Source organism: Coenobita brevimanus, chromosome 57, assembly GCF_032717465.1.
Source record: "Coenobita brevimanus isolate Jiangsu-jjx chromosome 57, ASM3271746v2, whole genome shotgun sequence".
Classification (NCBI taxonomy): domain Eukaryota; kingdom Metazoa; phylum Arthropoda; class Malacostraca; order Decapoda; family Coenobitidae; genus Coenobita; species Coenobita brevimanus.
In genome coordinates this window covers 17,321,900-17,346,874 of record NC_137010.1, presented here as the reverse complement: position 1 = coordinate 17,346,874, position 24,975 = coordinate 17,321,900, and the positions used below count along the sequence as shown (strand labels likewise).

The following is a 24,975-nucleotide window of genomic DNA, read 5'->3' as shown; positions in this document are numbered from 1 at the left end:
TAACTGCAAACTGCATTTCATCAATGTTCACTCTTTCCCTAATCATACCTTCTAGGACTCTCTCCATTACTTTCATTATCTAATTTAAAAGTTTTATTCCTCTATAAGTTTCTCTTTCCAGGGCATCACTCTTTCCCTTGTACACACTTACAATCACACTCTTAAGCCAGTCATTTAGGACAACATTCATATATCCATCATCATCATCATCTAATCCTATGTTGCTTCATGAGGAATGCAGGAGCCTGGGACTAGGCAAGTTGGTCCTGACATTTAGGGTAAGAGTGACCTGCCTCACTCATCCCTAAGTGGCATTACATGAGCAATAAACCCTAACCACCCCTTGGATATAAACCTTCACCAGCTCAATCCGATTTGAGTGCCTTCATTACCCACTAAACCTCCAGGTGCCATAGTTTGGTTATATGGTTACCACCCAACATAGTAAATGGCTTCCTGGTGCACAGGAAACCATTCGGCTTGTCATTCAGTTTAGAGTCACCCACAGGCAGAAGGATGAGGAAAGAATGAAGGAAAGAAAGACAACAGAGGGAGTATAAAGTCACCCTTAGGCAGAAGGATGAGGAAAGAATGAAGTAAAGACAGAAGGGGAAGGAAGGAAAGGAGGGAGGAGAGGAAAAGGCAGACACCCGAGAGCAGCACTACATTGAGTGAGTGGATGGTGAGCACCCCCACCTACCACATATACAATCATATTTATTAAATAACTAAATTCACTCCTATATCTCCTGAGACCTTCAGCATTTCTGCAGTGAACCCAGACACATCTGCCACCTTCCCCAACTGCATCCTGCCTAATGCCTTGCTCACAGTAGCAGCATCAATCAAAGGCCAAGGGCCAAACACTGGATCTGCTGACTCCAAACCTTCCTTGTTCCTGTCAAACTCCTCATTCAGCAACAGGTTATAATGCTCTCTCCACGTGGTTTTAATACCCTCACCGTCCACCACTACTACATCATTCTTCACACACTGCTCACCTATGATATCCCTGTTTTCCCTCTTCATCTGAACTGCCACCTTAAATGCCATATTTTTCCTTTCAGCAAATCACATCACTATAATATAACCAATACCACAATTTTTATCCTGTGCAGTACAGGCAGTCCTCCACATTTGCGGATTCAACTTTCGCGGTCTTGCAGATAAGCGGATTGCCCCCTCTGTGGAGCCAAGATTCTGTTTGCGGCCACAAAGTGTAGCAGTGCGGACGCTTGCAGGTCATTTCGCGCCAAAACATGCCCGCACCAAACCACCACACTCCCGTGCTCCTCTGTCTCTCCCTCAGTCTGTGTCCTGCCACTGTCGCAGTCACTTTGCTGCCTCTACGCTGCAACATCTAACCTCCTGTAATTTCGTTATTGTGCCCAGTAATTATGCTCTCATGTGTTCAAAGGTAACAAGTACATTGCTGTGCTATTAGGTGAGTGAATTAGCATCCAATTGTGCAATTTACTTGTGATAACTTTGTCCCACGTGTGTTACGTTCATCATCATCACATCACAAGCCGTCAGAGTTTGTCTGCCAAAACTTCGGGGACGGTGGTGAGTTAACTCTGAATTTAATGCGTATGGTTGTAAGAAGTTGGAGTAGATATGTAGCTGATGACTTGCCCCCACTCACGTGGATGTGCGCCAGATCCACTCAGTCGCGGGAGTCTGTGGAATGCACCAGGTACATATTTACCCTAACTTAGTACAGCCATACCCAATCAAAACTTACTTGCTATTAAACTTTTTTATACAGTTGGTCAGTTACTATTTGTGATATTTTATGCTGCTTTCAGATCCCAGATATGGTTTATTAGGTACAGTATGTGCACACTTGCTCACAGGGGGTGATTTGCGGCTGCAGAGGCATTTACTGGAGGGCGCACCAAACTTTCGCGGAAATTCCACATTCATGGAGGCCTGTGTCCCTTAACCCCCGCGAATGTGGAGGGCCACCTGTACTTGCTTTCTGTTGCGTTTATCACTGATATTCACCAACCTTACCCATATCATTGTGGTCTATAGAAATTTAAAGATGAGAAATATAAATCTGATCACGAAAATTACAACTGGAGGAGGGGAAACAAAAAACTAAGCCCCACTGGCATGTGGGGGAGGTAGACACACACTGCCTGGTAAGGTGATCGTCATTTGCATGGCTCTGCCAACACTACTGGCTCACTGCATATATAATGATCTTAGTGGATTTGCACTTTACATCATCTCAGGTCACGATGACTCTACCCTATATTGTACTGTAGTCTCTGGTGTATTTCTCTGCATTATAACTAACACTCTCATGGTCTAATCTTCTTGTATTTTATTCCAGCTTATGCCACATGCTTTTATTCAGGTTGCTGTTGCTGTTAAGTAACCCCAGCCTGTCTGGCCAAACCAAACCTAACCATCAACCACCTCTGCAAGGCCGTCCTGTGCAGTGAACCAATGTTTCCTTGCAGTAGAGAGCCCCTTGCCATATCACAGCACAAGGAAAAGTGTGGAGGTTTGGTTCTCAGATAGACACTGCATTTGCCTCTTTCCAGCCAGTTAACAGAGGCATCATAGTAGGTCCCACATCATCCCATTATCTGACTATATGGTTACCACCTGTGAGCCATATGAGTTGAGTTTTAATACTGGTACCTATAAAACTCTCTTGGTCATGACAACTCTTAGTATTTTATTACAGCTAATGCCAGACAATTTTATTCAGCTGAGTGAGTCATGGGAACCTGAGTGCTATAAAAGAAAAACTGTGTACAAGAGGTCGGTGCCCTCTAAATGGCACCAAAAGGCAAAAACACAAGAGTACACAAACTTGTCAACAGAACACCAAAAGAAAATGAACACATTTCCATTTACTTCCCAATTAACTCATTTACTCCAGTAATGCATTCTTCATGTTATTCTTGCTACCTCTGAATAATTTTAATCATCCTAGAACAAATGTCTTCTAATGTCAGTATTAATTATTTTTACACCTAACCCTTCCAGCTCAAAAAATATTTCCCAAGCTAAATATACTCACTGATAGTAGGGATAAAGCAGAAAAAACTGCACTGTACATCACTGGATTGAAGGGGTTAAGTCTTTGGAACTCTCTCCCACACCCATCATCACCAACCCAACCTTATCTCCCACTACTAACTAGATGTGCATGATCCAGAAACAGGTAATGGAATGCAAAAAAATACGAGTAGCACATGTATCAACAGCCATACCTTTGATATTCTTGGCTCCACTTCACAGATACAGTATATACATTTTGTACACCATGTCTGTCATTAACCCTCTCATGATCCAAACATCTCTTGTATCCAATCCTAGCTACTACTAGATAATTTTATTCATCTGAGAGCGCATCATGGGAGTATGAGAGTGTTAATTCCTTCCTTCCTGATAAAGGGAAAGAAGGCTATATCCAACTCTCCACTTCAGCAAGCCCTGCCATCAACAAATACAATTGTTTAATAGCGACAAGAGTACATTAAAAAAAGTTACAACACCAGATTTAAAGGGTTTTGTTACAATCCCACACTGACCTTCCTTAATCCGCAGGAGAATGGAGTCGTCACCAGGCTGGGTCATGAAGTACCCACCCCCTTCATTATCCCAAAACAGTTCATTCTGCTTGTCCTGTAACTTTTCTGCCCATACCAGCCAATCAGAGTCTAGTGTGGCTTCATACAAACTGAGGAACCCTCGCACAGTCCATGCGTAGTCATCAACAAATCCAGCGATTGATGACCCTCTGAAACATGGTCCATAAGTTATGAGATGTGGAAGCCAAACAAACCTTGATACTTACTCACATACACAATGGTACTTAACCTTCATATCAGTTATGTACTTAAAGATGCTGTGAAAACATACAAACAAACAAGCAGAGAGAGGTCGTCCCAGGCATCGCTCCTAACCTTGAGTAGTTTCAGGAATTTTGTCTGTCCTGTCTCCTAGGGTCTTTCTTTAAATTTAAAATAATGAAAGTTGGTAGACTACCAAAAATGTAAAGATTTGTTGGCAATAGTATACATGAATGTTTGTGGCTTATTCGGTAACAGCTGTTTAGGTACTTTACCGGTACGTTAAAGATGGCCGAAAATGTAAACAATGAGGGAATGGAATTTCAAGGATTTGATGCTAATACTAATGTCATGGACCTGGTGAAAACATTAATTATGAGGATTAGTGAACTCGAAAAAAAAGTAGAGAATCTAGTGATAAAGGATGTGTCAGGAAATACGGAAACCACCATACAGAGTCTAATCCAGTCCAACGAAACAGCCAATGAAGAGATTAAGAATTTGAAGAGGGAAAATGTTGAACTGAGGAGGAAACTTGAAGAGAGTACTAATAAAACGGAGAAGGTGAGTAATGTACTAGAAGAACACAAGGCAAAGTGGGCACACGTAGAAGAAGAACAGAAAGAAGTGGTCAGCTTAAGAGAGATCATCCAGGAAGAAAGGGAAATGAACAAGAAAGAAATGGAAGAAAATGTAGTGAAAATACTGAAGAAAAAAGAGAAAATAATGAGAGAAACTGTAGAAAGGAACAGATGTGTGGTAGTATTTGGAAACAGGGAAGAGGAAGAAAAGGTTAGGTTCGCAAGACTCGAGAGAGACACGAACATGGTGAGAGGAATATTAGGCAAGATTGGCCCCGAAGGAGACAAGTGGGTAAAAGAAATTGAGGAAGTAAGGAGGATAGGGCCTTATAAGAAAGGGGAAACAAGACCATTGAGAGTCAAGTTTACATCAGAAAGTGTAATAAATGAGATACTCAAAGTGACCTGGAAATTAAGCAAAGAGGCGGGGATGGAAAATATTATAATAAGAAAAGATCTGAATGAAGAAGAAAGAGAAGTTTTAAAATCATTAAAGGAAGAAGTAAAGGAAAAAAATGATAAGAGGACAGAGGAAGAACGTAATACTTTTTTTTTGGAGAGTATTGGATATGAAAGTAAGGAAATGGTATTTAAGGAAATAGAAGTGAAGGAAACTAGGGGGGATGGTTGTGAAAGATCAGAAGTTGAGGAAGTGGTACGGACAGAGAGTAGGAGAGAAGAGGGTATTAATAATGTCAAAAATAATTTGAAGGTGATATATACTAATGTTGATGGTTTCATATCGACAAGGATCGAAATTAATGATTTCTTGAGAGAACATGAACCTGATGTCATGTGCTTTGTAGAGACCAAATTAAGAGAAGATATTGATGTTCATTTGGGAGATGGTAAATACAAACTGTGGAGAAAAGATAGAAAAGAAAAAAAGGGAGGAGGAGTGATGATAGCAGTGAAGAATAACATAAATGTAGATACTGTGGAAATGGGAGAAGGCAGGGCTGAAGTGATATATATGAAATTAGAAACTGGAGAGAATGTTAAGAGAGATATGGCGGTAGTTTATGTTCCCCCAAAGACGAGAGCATGGAAGGATGACGAATACCATGAGATGTTGTCAGATATGGCTAGCTACTTGCAAAAAATAATTGAGAAAAGCAATAATATAATTTTGGTGGGTGACTTTAATTGTAAAGAGGTGAACTGGGAGGAATGGTACTCGGGAGGCGGCCAGGATTCGTGGGGTACTATGTTATTAAATATAATAATGAATAATGTGATGACGCAGTGGGTCAAAGAAGAGACACGGTTTCGAGGTGAGGCCACACCAGCAAGGTTAGATTTACTGTTCACCAAAGAACCCGATGTAATAGAATCATTGGAAAATCTCTGTCCTTTGGGAAAAAGTGATCAAATGGTCATTGAGTTCCAGATGTTAATAGGAAACGTCGAGCCAAGAGACGAGCTTCATAGACAGGGAAGATACAACTTTGGCAAAGCAAATTTTATAGGATTGAGAAACTTTTTTGAAAATGCGGATTGGAGAAAATTCAGAGAAACAAGAGAGATACAGAGGAAGTGGGATATCTTTCTAGACCTCTATAATTTGGGAGTGGAAAAATTTGTACCAAGAGTAAGAGGGAAAGAAAACAGGAAAAAGGAGTGGTTTAATAGAAGGTGTATGATAGCCAAAAACAAGAGAGATAAGGCGTGGAACAATTGGAGAAAGAGAGGTAACGACAGAACAAAGGAAGAATATAAAAGAACAAGAAACGAATACACAAGAATACGTAGGGAAGAAGAAAAGAATTTTGAAAAAGGTATAATTGACAAATGCAAGGATGAACCCAAACTGTTTTATAGATTTGTTAATGGCAAACTGAAACAAAAGGAAGGAATCACCAAGCTGAAAGTAGATGGAGAGGTCTTTAAGGATGCGGCAATGCAAGCAGAAATAATGAACAAACGTTTCCAGTCAGTTTTCACTAAAGAAAAGGAGCTTGTGGAAGGGGAGGGAGTAATTAGAAATGTTCCGGTGATGAAAGATATAAAAGTGGAGGTGCAGGAAGTGTATAAATTACTGGAAACTCAAGATGTAAGGAAAGCCCCAGGACCTGATGGAATTTCTAATTGGGTACTGAAGGAATGCAGAGAACAACTGGCGGATAAAATTCACAGCTTAATTGTATGCTCACTGGAAGAGGGAAAGTGCCAAAAAAATGGAAGAGGGCAAATGTGGTACCAATTTACAAGGGAGGAAACAGGGAAGAACCCCTGAATTATAGACCAGTGTCTCTAACCAGCATGGTCGCAAAATTGTGTGAGAGAATCCTGAAAGACAGATGGATAAAATATCTGGAAGAGATGAATATTTTGGCTGAATGTCAGTTTGGATTCAGAAGTGGAAGGTCATGTGTTTCAAACTTGTTGAGCTTTTACTCAAGAGCAATTGATGTGGTACAGGAGAGAGATGGTTGGGTGGATTGTGTGTACTTTGACTTAGAGAAGGCCTTTGACAAGGTACCTCATAAGAGACTAATGTGGAAACTAGAATATATAGGAGGACTAAAGGGGAAACTTCTGGAATGGATGAGAGACTTTTTGAGAGACAGACAAATGAGGACAGTAATAAAGGAAAAGATGTCTGGATGGAGGGAAGTAACAAGTGGAGTCCCTCAAGGCTCAGTGTTGGCGCCAGTAATGTTCCTGATTTACGTAAATGATATGGTAGATGGAGTGAACAGTTATGCGAGTCTGTTTGCTGATGATGTAAAGATCTTGAGGAAGATAGAGGTTGAGGAGGATTGTAAAATACTACAGGAGGATTTGGATAGGATACACAATTGGAGCCGGACGTGGGAAATGAAATTTAATGTAAAGAAATGTAAAATATTGGAAATGGGTAAAAGTACCAGGAGACCATCACTGAATTATTTTTTGGGTAATGAATTAATCACAAAAAGGAGAAGAGAAAGATTTGGGAGTGCTGGTCCAAGATAGTTTGTCACCAGAAAAGCACATTAACAAGATAGTTGGAGAGACTTATAAGCTCTTGACTAACATAAGAGTAGCATTTCATTATATGGATGAGGAAATGATGAAAAAATTGATAGTGGCCATGATCCAACTTCCCAGGTTAGAATATATGCAGCGGTGGTGTGGTCCCCACACAAAAAGAAAGATATAAACAAGATTGAGAGAATACAAAGAACAGCAACCAAGATGGTCCCCAGTCTGACAGACCTGTCATACAGAGAGAGGCTGGAAAAACTGGATTTGCCTTCGATTAAGAGGAAAGGAGAAAGAGAGGGCGACATGATTGCGGTGTTCAGGACCATGGTGGGAGTAGATAAAATTGACAAAGAAGATCTGTTTGTATGGGATAAGAGAGCAACAAGAGGACATGGAATGAAATTGAAAAAGTCAAGCTGCTTGAAGGATATCAAGAAATATAGCTTTCCTTACAGAAGTATAGACTTATGGAATAGCCTGGACAAAGAGATCGTCCAGTCTAAAAACTTAAAAGAGTTTAAAGTTAAATTCGACTTATTGAGAAACAGCGACGGAAACCCACGAGCATAGTACATTCCGTGTATATCACAATTAGGTATATTCTTAAATATTTGGAACGACTTAGACAAAGAGGTGGTGCATGAGAAAAACATTCATGTGTGTAAAGGTAGACTTGATAAATGTGGATAGGGAGGCAGGACAACATGAGTCTAGCTCAAATCCTGCATACTGCAACTAAGTAACCTGAACTGGGTGTACACACACACACACACACACACACACACACACACACACACACACACACACACACACATGCATGTATGCATGTACATATGCACACCAACAAGGTGAACTGCCTTCAGAGACATTCTGGGCACCCCTCTCTACCCAACCCATCCATTTTTGTCTGTACTGATACACTTAGGTCTGAACATGACTGACATGAATTACTTTATAATGACAAGAATGGATCTATGCTGACTTAAATGAATGTGAATGGACCAAAAATGATCTGAATAGGCCTCACTGGAGATGAATGCCTTATGTGGACCTATCTGGACCTGAAAGGATCAAACTGGAATGGAAAGGCCCCTGAACTATTCTCAACTGGTCTGACTGAGCTAAAATTGAGCTAAAATGGGTGCAAAGCACCAATATGGATCCATATGATAAATGGGGCCCAACTAGTCTTGAATGGCCCTTGACAGACCTGAACTGACCTGACTGGGCCAGAATGGATGTGATGGCTCTGCAGACACAAAGTATAGTCCTTGCATAACCTAAGAGGACCTGAGTGGACATCCCTGGGCCTAAATGGCCCTTAATGAACCAAAACTGACCTGACTGTTCTTGAAATGACAGACATGAGCTTCAGTTGTTCTGTCTGGCTCTAGAAAATGTCAGAAATTAACTAAAACAACCAGACCTGAAGTGGCCTATACAAACCACATGACTGATCTGTTCCCTTGTTAGTTAACATAGGATAATGCAGTAATAGGTAATTCTGACTGCGGTCTTTCTGACAGTTTTGCTAACAGACAGTTATGCTGGTGATAGAGCCAATCCCATATTTCCCCCTTTGAGGTGTAGAGGCCTAAGGCTAGAATGCTGCACTTATTGCATTTATAGTAACAAAAACACTACCACAAAATTACAAGAAAGATACCAACTTTGACACTTCGTTGTTTGGCCCAGCATACACGGCCCTCAACAACTTCCCATCCACAAGTATGTGTGTCTTAATGAACTTGCCCCCTGCCAGTGCTCTGTTTACATACTCCGCATCTCCTAGGACTGCCCCTGCTCTTGCCATCGCTCCAAGCATCATGCCTGTGGGGGGGACATATAAAAAGTGGTGCAGTAATGAACTGTTGCCTAAATGGATGTGGGATCAATCCTAGGTTCCAACTGGGAACAGTATGGGGACGGTGCCTATTAACTCCTTCAGCCTAAGTATGCCATTTGTATTCATTCTTGTTACAACCAAATAATTCTGTTTGGTTTAGGAAGGTATCCTTATGGGTTAATGAAGGTTACATCAAACCTTTCTCCTTTGAAAAATCATTTCTAAGCTACCCTACATAAAATTAACAGGTGGCAGCACAAAAAAAAATAATAATAATAATAATGTCACTTTAGTGACAGATTAAAACAAACCAACTTTAATGATTTGCTGTCAGACCCACCAACGTGACATGAAAACACCCCACCAGTCCTAATGAGACAGCTCAAGCACACATTCATTACGGATGGTTGGTATTAGTGATGAAGCAATGACATCCAAAAGAGTGTAGCCAGCAGAAGGACAGCTGGGCCTCATGAAATGGGCTGTCTTGTCTATGTTCTTAGTCAGTAACATGATGATGAAAGAAACAAGCTACAGTAAACAATCAAAGTATGGTACATTTATCATCCCTGGTTTCAATAGCTTACAATTTCATTAACCCCTTCACTACAAAGGCCCTATCTCCTGATTTTGAGAGTGCTGACAGAAGGCTATCAGAAATTTAGACACCATACTGAATGGGCTAACTTATTTTATGTCTACTTTCATATATTTCCCTTGTACAGCATTATGCAAAATGAGTAGTTTGTTGTTACTGCCATACCCTATACTATACAGGTACTTGCCAACTACATAATCATCACCATCACCATCATCATCATCATCACCATCGTGATGATGCTGCCTACATTTCCCACAAACAGGGTATGTATGAAAAAAAATGAGATATACATTTTAATTCACTAAAAGAAATACTAAAGGTGTGCAAAATCTGAAATGCACTGAATACATTATCAGCACTTTTTAAAAAGAAATAATGATAGAGAAAACACAAAACTAACTGGATATTGATAAAAGGAAACACAAAACTAACTGAAAATTGAGATGTACAGATGATGGACTAACAATGTCACAAATTTATAGCAATCTTTTACTCACTATATTAATTGAGGCATCACCAAAAACTCAAATCAAGAAGCTGCAATTTAGTTAATGAACAATATTGAAATTAATAAACACAGATAATTTCTCTGGTTATCTGGAATGAACAATACTGAAATTAATTAACAAAGATAATTTCTCTGGATATATGGATTAATTGGTGGTTGGTAGTGGCAACCATCATCCACTCACTTTATGTAGTCATGATTACTTCTTCCTTCACCTTTATCATTCTTTTTCTGTGTCTGCCCTCCTCACTTCCTGTTTCTCCCATCCTTCCTGTCACTTTTATTACTCTTTGTTTCTTTTCAGGTAGTTTTACATTGAGTGGCAAGCCTAATGGTTTCCCTTAGGCCCGGAAATCATTTACAATGCTGGGTGGTAACCACATAACCAACCCATATGCGTTACCTACGTGTCAACAAGTGGGTTGGCTGTGGGTTAGTGTTCCTCCCCGTAAAAAAGCTAACTCAAAGTCACAATGCCACCTCCTACAGGATTATGATGTCTGGCTATACATGGACAGATAGACCTGGATTAATCATTCTCACCAAGACATTTATTGATGAAACTCAAAAAAAAAAAACAGTAGGAAATTGATTATTCACTGTGTTTGCAAAATTAGCCTTCCTGGAATGGTGAATTTACTGCACACACACACACACACACACACACACACACACACACACACACACACACACACACACACACACAGATTCCTTCCCACAATATGATTACAATATCAGTATGGTAATCTGTGTATAAATGCATATGATAGTACAGTATATGTGTACTGTATGTACTGTACAGTACACTTCTGCTCAGTATGGGTATTCATTTCAATACCACAGCCAGCCACCCCAGCCAAGCAGCCCTAATGGGATGGGTTAGGTTGGTTAGGTTAGGTTAGGATATGATAACATACATAATTTTGCCTGGGAAACACACTGAGCCTATATTCACGAAAATCCTGTAGTTAGTTTTGAAACGACGGGGCGAGCATCATTCCTGGCTGAGGATTCCCGGTGCTGTATAACACACCACAAGCCACAGTAAATATCCAGTAAAAGTGCCCATCTGCCTCTACACCGAATGGCAGGAGTCTCCAGGTCTCTAGGATTAATGCGAAATCCCCTACCTTGTGTGCCTGTCTGCTTCCCTACCAAATGGTCAGAGTCGCCTGGCAGGCCGCATTAATCATACACTGCCTGAGGCAGTGATGTGCTGGTCATCCACTGTTGCCATCACACGCTAACTCTTGGCCGGGCAAACAGAAGTGAACCTTATATGCAGATGTCAGTTTGCAGCATTTTGTTTCGTCTGAGCTCAGACGCAACCGCGGGGTACAATATGGCTGTGCTGTCATGCTCGCTGGCCAACAGGCCCGCACCTCAGTTTCTGCCTTTGTTTTGCCTGAGTGGCATACTTGCAAGAATGATGTGAATGCGACTGCTTTTGTGGTGGTCTCCTATGTTCTTCAGGAGAAGCGGAAAAGGAAGGTTCTGACTCTGGAGAAGAAATGTGAGATATTGGGCAAGGTTGATGCAGGCTGGACCACAGGATGCATCCTTCGCAAAAATGATCTAGCCCATTCACCATTGTTTGATATCAAGAGGTCACGCGATAAGCTTACGCAGTACAGACAGGACTTCGGCAAAAGCACATGCAGGGGCTACAGGATGGTAATGGCTCAGGCCCGACATGCCATTATCGACCAGTCGACATTGTTGTGGTTTCACCAGCAGCGTGGTGCCAGTGTGCTAGTGTATAGGACCGAGGTGATGACTGCTGCCGAGAAGTATGCAGGCCTGCACAACGTGCATGACTTCAAGGGGTCCGAGGGATGGCTCTTTCACTTCAAGCTTCCCTATGAACTTACTGGCCGTAAGGCACACAGTGAGGCCTTGGATGCAGCAGCAGAGGAAGTAGACCCATTTTGCCAGAAAGTGCAGCACCTGATCAAGGACGAGGGCCTTGCCCTTGGTCAAGTCTATAACGCTGACAAAACTGGTCTCTTCTACTACTCCTTGCCCACCAAAACCCTGGCTGAGGAAAGGGAGAAGACTGTGCCTGGTCAGAATTTGTCCAAACATTGTGTCTCTGTTTCGTACTGTGCCAATGCTAACAGGACGCACCACCTCAAACCCATTGTTGTTGGGCGTGCAAAACAACTATGTTGTCTCCGTGGGTTGATGGATAACCTGCCTGTTGTGTGGTACCATTCTGTGAAGGCCTGGTTAACCACTGAGATCTTCAGAGATTGGTTCCACCAACACTTCTTCAAAGAGGTTATCCGTTATCAAATGGAGGTCCTTGGTATCACTCGTGACCAGGTGACGGCACTCCTGCTCCTGAACAATGCCTCCACACATCCGTCTGAGAAGGATTTGGTTGCTTATGACGGGCGGATTAGGTTCGTGTTTCTGCCACCTAATACGACTGCTCTGATTCAACCAATGGACCAGGGTGTTATCATGGCTGCAAACAGACTGTATTGCTGGAGGTTCCTGAACGAGGTGATGGTGGTGCTGGAGGATGAGGACGCGGCTGAGGACACACGTGGGGAGCAGACCTTGCAGAATCTTCGGTGTTACGACTCGAAGTCTGCAGGGTTCAACTGGGCGAACACGTGGAAGGAAGTCTCTGCGAAAACCCTCACAAGCAGTTGGTCTCACCTCCTGCGGGGAATCGAAGCCAAGCAAGACTTTGAGGGATTTGAGTTGGATGACTTCCATAGTCACCTTAGAACAGCAGGAGGGCAGATGGATGTCGACGATGTAAGGGATTGGTTGGACGACGATGGCGGCGATCCTGGTTATCAGACCAGGCCTGATGAGATCACCTCTGCTGCCTCCGTGGGCACGGAAGAGGACAGAGAGACCGACAAGAACGAGAAGGAGGACACCGACTCGCAGCCTTCTGCAACTCCTTCACTCCCTTGTCTCAGTGTCCCTCGTGGTTACCTGGAGGGGATGCTGGAGTATGCCGACCACCCGCACTGTGACAGGGAGTTGGTGCCGCTCAACCTGGTGATGGAGCTGCAGGCAGTCCGGGACGCTGTCATCCTCCGGCAGAGTCATCGGTCCTATTGTCAGAAAAGGATCGACTCCTTCTTCAAACCTATGACCCCCACGAGTGCCAGCCAATTCTCACCACCACCAGATCATTTCCCACTTTCACCATCAGACCCATACCTCGGCACATCGACAACTGTTGAGTCTCCGTTGGACGTAAGCTTGTGGCTGTCTTCGGAGTCCCCTGAGGTGGATAGGCCACTGCCACCGCACCACAAGTCACCAGTCATCTTCCAGCTCCAGTAGGTTCAGGAGGAGGAGGAAGAAGAGTTATTCGACATTTGCTAGGCATGAATGTTTGCCACTAGACCACAAGGGACAACTCTACATCTGCTGGAGAGGTGCAGGTTAAGAAGCATGTCTGTGGTGCACTTACTTGATGGTAAGCACCCCAAATGAATGTTTTTTGGCCAATAACTTTAGGTTTCTTTCATTGTTTCCTTGGCGTAAAAATTTATTTAGGATGTTCCCATGCGTGTTTTAATGTCAGAATATGGAAGAATGACCTGAAAACAGTGCCAAAAATAGGAGGGGTACTGTACATGCAGTAGTGTGTGGGTAGGGTGTGTTTTGGTTTTGTGTGTTTTTTTTGCATGATTTTCTTGGTGTTGAAAATTATTTTGGATAATCCTATATATGTTTTGACGTCATAATATGGCAGAATGATCGGAAAACGCTGCCCAAAATAATAAGGGGTAATGTACACACAGTAGTGTATAGGTAGGGTGTTTTTTGGTTTTCAGTGTTTTTTCTGCATGGTTTTCTTGATGTTTAGCATTACTTTGGATATTCCTATGTGTGTTTTTATTTCAAAATATGCCTGAATGACCTGAAAACACTGCCAAATAATGCATAGGTACTGTAAAAATAGGTTAGGTATAGGGTGGAGGTAGGGTATAGGTAGGGTCTGGGTATAATAGGGGAACAGTGTTCATTAACTGGATGTTGCCACTACCTGGACATGTCTTTGGCTCTATTATGTCCGGAAAAATGAGGTATTACTGTACTTCAGTTCCACTATCCTTCTTAAATAATCTGTGCCTTACCATTCCAGGCAGTGACCATCTTGTCGTCTAGGTGAGGTCTGGGGCGTTGCCTGCGAGCACTGAAGAGTATCTCCCTAGCTTGCCCAAGGGCCTCCTCACACTGCCCCAGGTTCAGATCAAACTCTCGCCCTGTCTCACTCACACTCCCATGTTCAATCAGCACATTCTGGTTCTTGAGCTCATCATGTGGGTCCTGCAACACAAGAACAACACTGCAGATACAATAATAATAATAATACATTAATAATAATAATAATAATAATAATAATAATGATAATAATAAATATAATAATAATAATAATAATTATAATCTATCGATCCATCTATCATCCAATCCTATGTTGCCCCATGAGGTGCATAGGAACTCGGAGCTGAGCAATTTGGTCTTGACATTTAAGTCGAGTGACCAGCCTCACTCATCCCTGAGTAGCACTAGATGAGCAAATAAACACCAACCACCCTTTGGATATAAACCCGCACCGGCTCAATCCGACTGGAGCGCCTTAATTACTCACTAAACCACCAGGTACCATAATTTGGTAATATGGTTACCACCCAGAGCAGTAAATGGTTTCCTGGTGTAGAGGAAACCATTTGGCTTGTCACTCAGTGTTGAGTCACCCATAGGCAAAGGAAGAGGAAAGAATGAAAGAAAGAAGGACAGAAGAGGGAGTGTAAAGTCACCCGTAGACAGGAGGAGGAAGAAAGAATGAAGGAAAGAAAGACAGAAGAGGAAGGAATATATTATAACAATAAATACAGAGTTGATTAAGTGTAATGGACAAAGCGAAATGAAGAGCTTGTTGGCGAAATATAAGAAGGTATGGATGGGTGAAACTGTGCCAGTTGAGTGGAAAAAGGCAGTGACTGTACCCATGTTCAAAAATAAAGGTGAGAGAAGTGAGTGCAAGAATTATTTTGGCATAAGCCTACTGACTGTAGCAGGGATGGTATAAGGAAGAATTATTACAAAGAAAGTACGCGAGATATCACAAGTCCTAGTGAGTGATGAACAGGGTGGCTTTAGGAGTGGCAGAGGATGTGTGGATCAGATATTTGTAGTGCGACAGATAGTGGAGAAGGCTTGTGAGAAGGACCATAAGGTGCTTATGGAATTCATGGATCTGGAAAAAGCATACAACAAAGTGGAGAGAGAAAGACTGTGGAATGTTTTGTACATGTATGGTGTAGATGGTAAACTGCTAGGTGCCGTCAGGAGTTTTTATGATGGTAGTGAGGCATGTGTAAGGGTAAATGGGCATCAAAGTGACTGGTTCATGATCAATGTGGGCACGCAACAAGGCTGTGTGATGTCCCCATGGTTGTTCAATATATACATGGATTGGGTGATGAGAGAAGTAAAAACACGAGCAATAGAGAGAGGGATGGAGTTGGTAATGAATGGTGACGGATGGAATATCTCAAATTTGTTGTAGGCTGATAATGCAGTGCTACTTGCAAATACTGGACAAGAGCTTGGTAGATTAGTGGAGAGTTTTGCAGATGTCTGTGAGCATTGTGCCTTGAGAGTAAATGTAGAAAAGTGTAAAGTGATGATTACTGAGAGAGAAGGCGAATACCAGTGTGATGTTACCGTGGATGGAGAGAGACTGGAGTTTGTAAGAGTTCAACTACCTGGGTACAGTGATAGAAAAGAGAAGGAAATGTGCAAAAGGAGTGGAAAGTAGAGTGAAATGGAATGAAAGTAGCTGATGCTATGAAGACCTTGATAAAAAACAGAGGCTTGAGTGCTGCAGCTGCACAAGGCTTACATGAAGGAGTATTAGTCCCAACTTTAACATATGGATGCGAGACTATGGTATGGCATGAAAATGAGAAGTCCAAGAGTATGAGCAGTGGAGACAGGACTGCTGAGGAATGTGTGTGGGGTACAGAGAGTGGATAGGATATAGAATAATGTGATTTGTGAAAGATGCGGAGTGAGGAAGTCTGTGGACACCAGAATCGAAAACAGTGTACTGAGATGGTTCAGTCATGTGGAGAGAATGAATGACAACAGAGCGGTGAAAAAGGTACATCTGAGCGAATCTGAATTAGGGAGGAGGCGAAGTGGGCCAAAAAGAAGGTGGAGGGATATGGTGGATGAGTGTGTGAGGAAGAGAGGCATGGAATTTGGTGAGGCCAAGGGACTGACAAGAGACCAAGCTGGCTGGATGAATTTTTCTGCAGAGAAGCACATAACCAGGGATTTGGCACCTCCTTTTAACGTGACAGCATTAGGATTGGCGCTATCTATGTGAAACTACAAAAAGTGGTAAAAATTTTTTGGGCCTATCTGATGGAGCTAAGATTCTGTGGGCTTGAATGATGGGTGAATGGAAGCGTGACCCATTGAATTGGGCAAACTTAGGCTGTTTGGACATTGCTACTCCTTACCCTGCCCTAGGGTAGGTAAGAAGGTCCGGATGATGATGGTGATGAAATACAGTATACCATGTACTATACATATATTAAGGACATCTGTACTATGATCTCTCCAAAAGTGGTGAAAATAGTCTGGTGGTAACAAGAATATAATACAGATAATGTCAAGGTACTGAAAGAGTCAAGTAATATAGGTCCTGACTCTACACTACAAGGGGTCCCTCCTAAGCTGAAGAAAATATCAGTTGGCAACATAAGTATGCAGTACTATATGGGAATAATCAATGAATGCTGGTTTTTTTTTTTTTTTTTTTACTTTTATTTTACTAAAAAGGGTTTCTCAAAAGCAGAAAAAAAGTCTGGCAATAGTTATTCTACACATATCTACTATACTATCCACTCCTCTAGTGTCCCATAAGGTGCATAGGGGCCTGGGGCTAAGCAGCTTAGTCCAAATATTTAAGGTGACTGTGACCAATACTCTCCTCTGAGTGGTAATATGAACTCAGTAAATCCCAAACATCCTATGGCTGTAAACCCATCTGGGCAACATCAGGCTGGAGCAACTTAAGACACTACATCACCAGATGCCCATTTGGTTATAAAGTTGCCACCCAACATTGCAACAGTAACTGGTTTTCTCAGTTATAAGAAACTATTTGGCTTGTCAGTCAATATACAGTCATCTGAAGGTAGCCCTACATCAAATCAGCTGATGGTGGATGCCCCTACTTGCAACAATGTAATACAGTAGACCCTACACAGAGGTTACATTCCAGAGGTCCCCGCGGAAGGCAGATTCCGTGGATACTCAAGTCATCATCACAAAATGGCATATTATTTCCACGTAAGCTAAGTACATCCCTGAAAAAATAAAAACATACTTTACAATATTACAAATACATATTAACACTCACCAGAAGACTGTGTTTTCTCTTCATAACCTTCATACAATGATGATGATTGCTGTATGACAATGATTGCTGTATAGATGACAATGACTGCTGTATGATGACGACGATGATTGTAGTGCAGTTCCTACAGTGCCAATGTGGTGAGGCAACGAGATGTGTGGCAGCACTGTAGGTAAGCTGTGAGTCTAGTCAGACCCTTCTGACAGAACGCCAGATAACACCGTTCTCTCTTTGGCTTAGAAGGATTGCTTTTATCCTTTACTTGTTTCTTGGGAGCCATTTTTCACTTACACAATGAAAGTACAGTAGAGTTGTAAACACAAGAAGGGCAACGATGACATAAGTTTCTAACTGACTGGTGTTTACAATAAGACTGGCGGAGTGGCGGGAATGCCCATGGGTGCGGGTAAGCTAACTGTACAGTATCAACAAAAGAAGTGCACACTGAGCATTTTCAAATTAAGTTACAGTGTATAGTACAGTATTAAAATAAGTCTGATCCGCAGAAACTTAAATCCGCGGATAAAAAGGGTCTACTGCATAACAAACTACCATTTTAATGCTGCAGTAAATGGATACAGATTTTAAAACGTTCACAGTCAAGGGTCTTTCCTATGCTGAGTGAACTGTCTGGTGGCACAAAGAACAATATTTTACAAATGACCTGTATCGTCATGATAAAAAACTTAAAATTCTGAGGCTTGTAAAATCAGTGAATGCAGATGTATTGTCCTTGTAAGTTTGTTCAATGCCATCTTACCCACTGACTAGTGGGAAACAAGATGATAATAATGCTATTGACAACAATATTAATGATAACTAGCAGATGCGCCTACATGTGGTGACGTTAAACACCCTGGAAGGAGTAAAGCGGCTGTGGCTTCCAGCTGAAAGCCAAACCTTGTAACATTTCCCAGCATCTTGCCATGGGGATGGACCCTTGTCCAACCCTGGTGAGGCGCTGTCTACCACATAGGGGTGCCAGATCCCTACAAGGTGTATGCAGTGTACTAAATCTGAAGGAAGGCCCCCCCAAAAGCAGTTCATTGCCTGTGGTCAACAGGTCTGCTCAGTCAGAAAGACCAGGGTCAAGCAATAACAACAACTCGAATTCTTCCCGCTCCTTCTGGCACCTTGCCAAAAATCTTTCTAACAACTTTAACTCATCATCCTTCCCTCCTCTTTTCTACTCTGATGGTTCTGTAGCTATTTCTTCTACTGATAAAGCAGATCTCTTCGCACAGACTTTCTCCTCCAATTCCACCTTAGACGATTCCGGTGCTGTTCCTCCATCACTTCCCCCCTCTGACTTCCTCATGGCTGACATTAAAATTTCTTCAGTTGATGTATTTTCTGCCATTACTGGCCTCAGTACTAACAAGGCATATGGGCCTGATGGGGTCCCTCCTGTTGTTCTCAAAAACTGTGCTTCTGTGCTTACACCCTGCCTAGGCAAACTATTTCGCCTTTGTCTGTCAACTTGTACCTTTCCTTCTTGCTGGAAGTTTGCTCTCATTCAGCCAGTCCCAAAGAAGGGTGACCACTCCCAACCCTCCAACTATCGTCCAATTGCTTTAACGTCCTGTATTTCAAAAGTTTTCGAGTCAATTCTTAATAAAAAAATTTTAAGGCATCTTTCCTATCACAACCTTCTTTCCGATCGTCAGTATGGGTTCCGTCAGGGACGCTCCACTGGCGATCTTCTCACCTACCTTTCAGACTCCTGGTCATCCTCCTTTCGGGACTTTGGCGAAAGCTTTGCCATTGCACTTGACATCTCAAAGGCTTTCGATCGAGTCTGGCATAAATCTTTAATTTCCAAACTGCCCTCCTACGGTTTCTATCCTTCTATCTGTACCTTCATCGCTAGCTTCCTTTCTGGTCGTTCTATAGCTGCTGTCGTAGACGGCCATCGTTCTTCTCCTAGATCTATCAACAGTGGTGTTCCTCAGGGCTCTGTCTTATCACCAACTCTCTTCCTTTTATTCATCAATGATCTTCTAAGCTGTACATCTAACCCTATCCACTCATACGCTGATGACTCCACCCTTCACCTTTCCATTCGGTTCCCGCAACGCCCATCTCAACAGTTACTTCAAGAAACAAGGGATGAGGCTATGGCACACCTAATGTCTGACTTGGCTCATATCTCTGACTGGGGTAAAAATAATATGGTTGTCTTTAATGCTTCTAAGACTCAGTTCTTACACCTATCAACCCGACAAAATCTTCCACAGGTATACCCACTAATGTTTAATAATATTCAGATTAATCCTGCATCATCCTTGAACATGCTTGGGGTTTCATTTACTCGGGACTTATCTTGGAAAGATCATATTACATCTCTTGTAAAATCTGCTTCCAAGAGATTGGGTGTGCTAAGCCGACTCCGCTCTTTCTTTACCCCTGCACAATTGTTGACTCTATACAGGGGTTTTATCCGCCCCTGTGTGGAGTACAACTCTCATGTGTGGGGAGGCTCCCACATACAGTTCTTCTCAATAGGGTGGAGTCAAAGGCTTTTCGTCTCATTAACTCTCCTCCTCTTACTGACTCCCTTCAACCTCTGTCTCTTCGCCGCACTGTTGCATCTTTATCTCTTTTCTATCGCTACTTTAATGGTCACTGCTCCTCTGAACTGTCTGCTTGCATTCCTCCACCTTTACGACGGGCGCGTAGCACCCGTCTGGCAGCAAACTCTCATCCCTTTTCTGTCCAACTCTCTAATGCAAGAGTTAACCGTTACTCCCAGTCTTTCATTCATGCAACAGGTCAGCTCTGGAACTGTCTCCCTCTGTCTGTATTTCCTCCTGCCTATGATCTCCAGTCTTTCAAACGCAGTGTGTCCAGGCATCTCAAAATGATCGGATCTTGAATTTGGCTCTCTATTGTATTTTGTTTTTCTCTTGGAGGGAACTGTTACTGCGGGCTCATGGCCTTTGGTTCCTTCTTCCTCGCAAAAAAAAAAAAAAAAAAAAAAAAAAAAAAACTGAAATTGCATGGTTTGCATTTATTATCTGTGAGGGTCTTACAACATCAGTAAATGCCGCAAAACACACATAATACTGTAGCTGAAAACACGGTGTGGGGATATCTGGAACTTAGCATGATGAAAGTTAAAACATGAAAAGTGTCAAACACTAGTGTCAAAAACTAGAAGTGCTGACTGCTGTTGGAGTTGGAAGTACTGGAAGTGTATCTATCCATCCATCATCCAAATCTTTTTTTGCCCCAGCAGGCGTGTAAGGACCCAGGGCTCCCAACTCTTAGGAATAACTGGAAGTGTAAAATAAAGGAAATGTTGAATGCGTAAAAAACTGGAGAGCCAAAAACTGCAAGGGCAGGAAAAAAATCCTTTACTGCCCTATTAGGAGCACAAGGCCTGAGGCCAAGCTGTTCTGCCCTGATATTTAAGCCAAAAGTGAGCAATCACTCTCCCATGAATGAGATTAAATGAGTATTAAATTCCAACCATTCCCTGGATTTAAACCCTCACTGGTACATCATGTTACAGCTCCTATACCCAGTAGACTACCTGGCATTCATTTAATGGTTACATGATTACCAGCCAATATATTAAACCCATGGATTGCAAGCCACAGCTCAGGCTGAGTAGCACTGCGTTGTGAGCCACAGCTCAAGCTATGCAAACTTTCCGATGGCCATGCATCACCGTTAACTACTCCACCCCTATCCAAACTTACACATGGACACAAAGACGGAGAGAGAGAAAAAATTTTTCTTTTTCACCAGATGATGCCCTGGATGTTTATCTTCAAGGATTTTTTTTTTTTTTTTTTTTCCACCACACCCTGCTACCCAAAGACGGAGAGAAAGCAAGAGAGATTTTTTTTTTTTCCCCACCAAATGATGCCCTGGATGTGTATCTTCAAATTTACAATAAACAAAAAAAAAAATAATAATAATCTTTTGCACACCATGGGGTGGGATAAAAAAAGGTAATTACCTAATCCACGGGTTAAATGGTTTCCTGGGTTACAGAAAACCAACTGCCTTGTTACTCAGTACCGAGTCATTTACAGATGGACCTACATCAAGTGAGTGGATGGTGAGCACTCCACCTACCTACCTATTAAAAAAAAAAAAAAAAAAAAAAAATATCACAATATGGATGTGCTGGATGTGTCAGAAACTGAATGTGCGAGGTGTCAGAAAATGGGAATCTTGGAAGCAAAAAATGGATACTGTAAATAATTCTTGTAGTCTGTCACATTTTGACAACAGGCCAGTAAAAACAATGATCCAGTGAGAAAAAAATAAAATAAACACTGCAAAGTGACAAATGAAATTTTTAAGACTAATAAGTAGTTTCTTGCGGTGGGTGGGGGCGCTCACCATCCAATCACTCGATGTAGTGCTACTGTTGGGTGTCTGCCCTTTCCTCTCCTCCATCCTTCTTTCCTTCCATCCTCTTCTGTCTTTCTTTCCTTCATTCTTTCCTTGTCCTTCTGCCTATGGGTGACTTTACACTCCCTCTTCTGTCTTTCCTTCATTCTTTCCTCTTCCTTCTGCCTGTGGGTGACTCTACACTGAGTGACAAGCCAAATGGTTTCCTGAACACCAGGAAACCATTTACTAAGCTGGGTGGTAACCGTATAACCAAATTTTGGCACCTGGTGGTGTAGTGGGTAATTATTGCACTCCAGTCGGATTGAGCTGGTGAAGGTTTATATCCAAGGGATGGTTGGGGTTGATTGCTCATGTAATGCCACTCAGGGATGAGTGAGGCTGGTCACTCTCATCTTAAATGTCGGGACCAACTGCCTAGCCCTGGGCTCCTACGCTCCTCATGGGGCAATGTAGGATTGGATGATGGATGGATAAGTCGTTTCTAACAAAACTTGTGTGTGTGTGTGTGTGTGTGTGTGTGTATTTACCTATCTATATTTACCTATTTGTAGTATACAGGAATTGAGCAATGCTCGTGTTGTCCTGTCTCCATATCCATATTTATCTAGTCTACTTTTACACACATGAATGTTTTTCTCCTATACCACCTTTTCGTCTAAGTCATTCCAAATATATATGTATTTACCTAATATACCTAATTGTGATATACACGAAATGTGCTATGCTCGTGGGTTCCCGTCGCTGTTTCTCAGTAAGTCAAATTTAGCTTTAAACTTGTTTAAGTTTTTAGACTGGACGATCTCTTTGTCCAGGCTATTCCATAAGTCTATACTTCTGTAAGGAAAGCTATATTTCCTGATATCCTTCAAGCAGCTTGACTTTTTCCATTTCATTCCGTGTCCTCTTGTTGCTCTCTTATCCCATAAAAACAGATCTTCTCGGTCAATTTTATCTACTCCTATCATGGTCTTAAACTCTGCAATCATGTCTCCCCTCTTTCTCTTTTCTTCTAAGGAAGGCAAATCCAGCTTTTCCGGCCTCTCTCTGTGTGACAGATCTGCCAGACTGGGGACCATCCTGATTGCTGTTCTTTGTATTTTCTCAGTCTTGTTTTTATCTTTCTTTGTGTGTGTGTGTGTGTGTGTGTGTGTGTGTGTGAGAAATGAACTCTTTCACCGTCCGGAATGGTGCTGGAAAGGGAGGTCTTCACGTGGTGGACTTCACAGCTCTACAAACTCCCCTCAACTCCCTTCCTATCTCCTCAAAGTACGAAGGTGGACTGCTGAAGGGCCACCTCAGTCTGCAATCCACTGGGTTCAGGTCTGGATGAGCCTGGGGTCAAAACAACACCAGCAATGACAGTCTTCCATTTTCTTGCCAGTATATTTGAGCTGTCCCTGGAAAACTTCACTCAGCTTAAGAAAGTCATTTCAAACTGAGGGTCTAGATGCCTAACTTACCCCTGCTGGGATGGTTTTCGAAACCTCCTTGAGGCATATGAGGTTTGCGGCTTGGTCTGTGCAAACCTTCATTCTGCCTTTCTTTTTTTTAATGCAAGGAAGAAGGAACCAAATGCCAGAAGCACACATGATTGTTCCCTTCAAGAAAAAACAAAAACAAGATAACATAGAGCCAAATTCAAGATCTGTTCATTTTGAAATGCCTGGACACACTGTGTCTGAGAGACTGGAGGTAATAGGCAGAAGGAAATACAGGCAGAGGAATGCAGTTCCAGAGATGACCTGCTGTATTATAATATGATGGCCTAGGAGTAAAGGTTAACTATTGCTCTTGCATTAAAAAACTGGACAGAAAAGGGATGAGAATTTGTTGCTAGACAGGGGCTACATGCCCGCCGTACTGGTGGAGGGATGCAAACAGACAGTTTAGAGGAGCAGTGACCACCAAATTAGCGATATAAGGTCTGCAGCTCTGCAAGGGTTAATAAACTCATTTAGGGATAACAGAAACAAAATGCAAAATATAACATTGCAGCAGAAGGGTTAAGTGGAAATGAAAAAAGCAAAACAACCTTCCTTCTCATGTGCTATGGGCAGACCCACCTGGTATGGGTTAACGTTGCCCCCTTCCACCACAGAGTAATGATGACAAAACACCTGGGCTAGTGTGACTTTGTGGCCGGGGCTGATGGGGTCACTGAGTAACCGCATCACCTCCTCATGGGTCCACACACAAAATGCTCCTTCACGCTTGTGATCAGAGTCCGCAGTGGGGAGAGAGTCCGCATCCTCTGCACTGTAGAACCCTCCACTCTGGAAATACATATCTGTGTTTTGGTGTCAGGGTGATGAGGAGTATGATGTAATATAATATGAACACAGTTGCACTTATTATAATAATGAATTTTATGGGTCATCTATAAATCTACAGTAATACCTTCAACTCTGCAGCTTTTTGTCTGTGGATTTGAATATTCACAGGTTTCAACAATGACTTGAATTCAAATCAGGTGAAGGGGAAGAGGAAGGAAATGGGGCAACAGCATTGGAATGACGAGTGCACATTTATAGAAATATCCATCTTGGGTACTACCATGAATACTAAGTAACTTTATGTGAATAGCAGGGGTTAGTTGACAAAATATGCATCACTCAGCCTGGCCAATTTGAGGCGTCCATTTATTATCACGGCAACATCCTTACAGTTTACTTCAACTGCACACACTTTCCACTAGCAACTCCCATCACAGAATATCAGTTACCTCTTTTTTTCCTAACTTCGCATCACAAAAACATGGTTATGTAAAGAGAGATACAGTAACAGAGTTAGGGCTTGAATATAATGTCACTTAACCCCTATGCGCCGAGTGTCAGTATGGACTGATGCTAAAGGGGTGGACGGAGACCATTGG

General features: G+C 42.2%; 1 protein-coding gene across 1 annotated transcript in view; it reads right to left on the bottom strand.

Annotated features, from left to right (window-relative positions):
• The window catches only part of LOC145402294 (spermatogenesis-associated protein 20), a 52,524-nt gene that overhangs the window by 6,613 nt on the left and 20,936 nt on the right, over nt 1–24,975 (bottom strand). Inside the window, exons 8-11 of the mRNA XM_080274428.1 lie at nt 24,167–24,376; nt 14,434–14,626; nt 9,037–9,196; nt 3,555–3,763 (exon numbers count right to left, since the gene is read on the bottom strand). Of these exons, the coding sequence (XP_080130554.1) occupies nt 3,555–3,763; nt 9,037–9,196; nt 14,434–14,626; nt 24,167–24,376 (772 nt within the window). The remainder of the gene's footprint in view (nt 1–3,554; nt 3,764–9,036; nt 9,197–14,433; nt 14,627–24,166; nt 24,377–24,975) is intronic.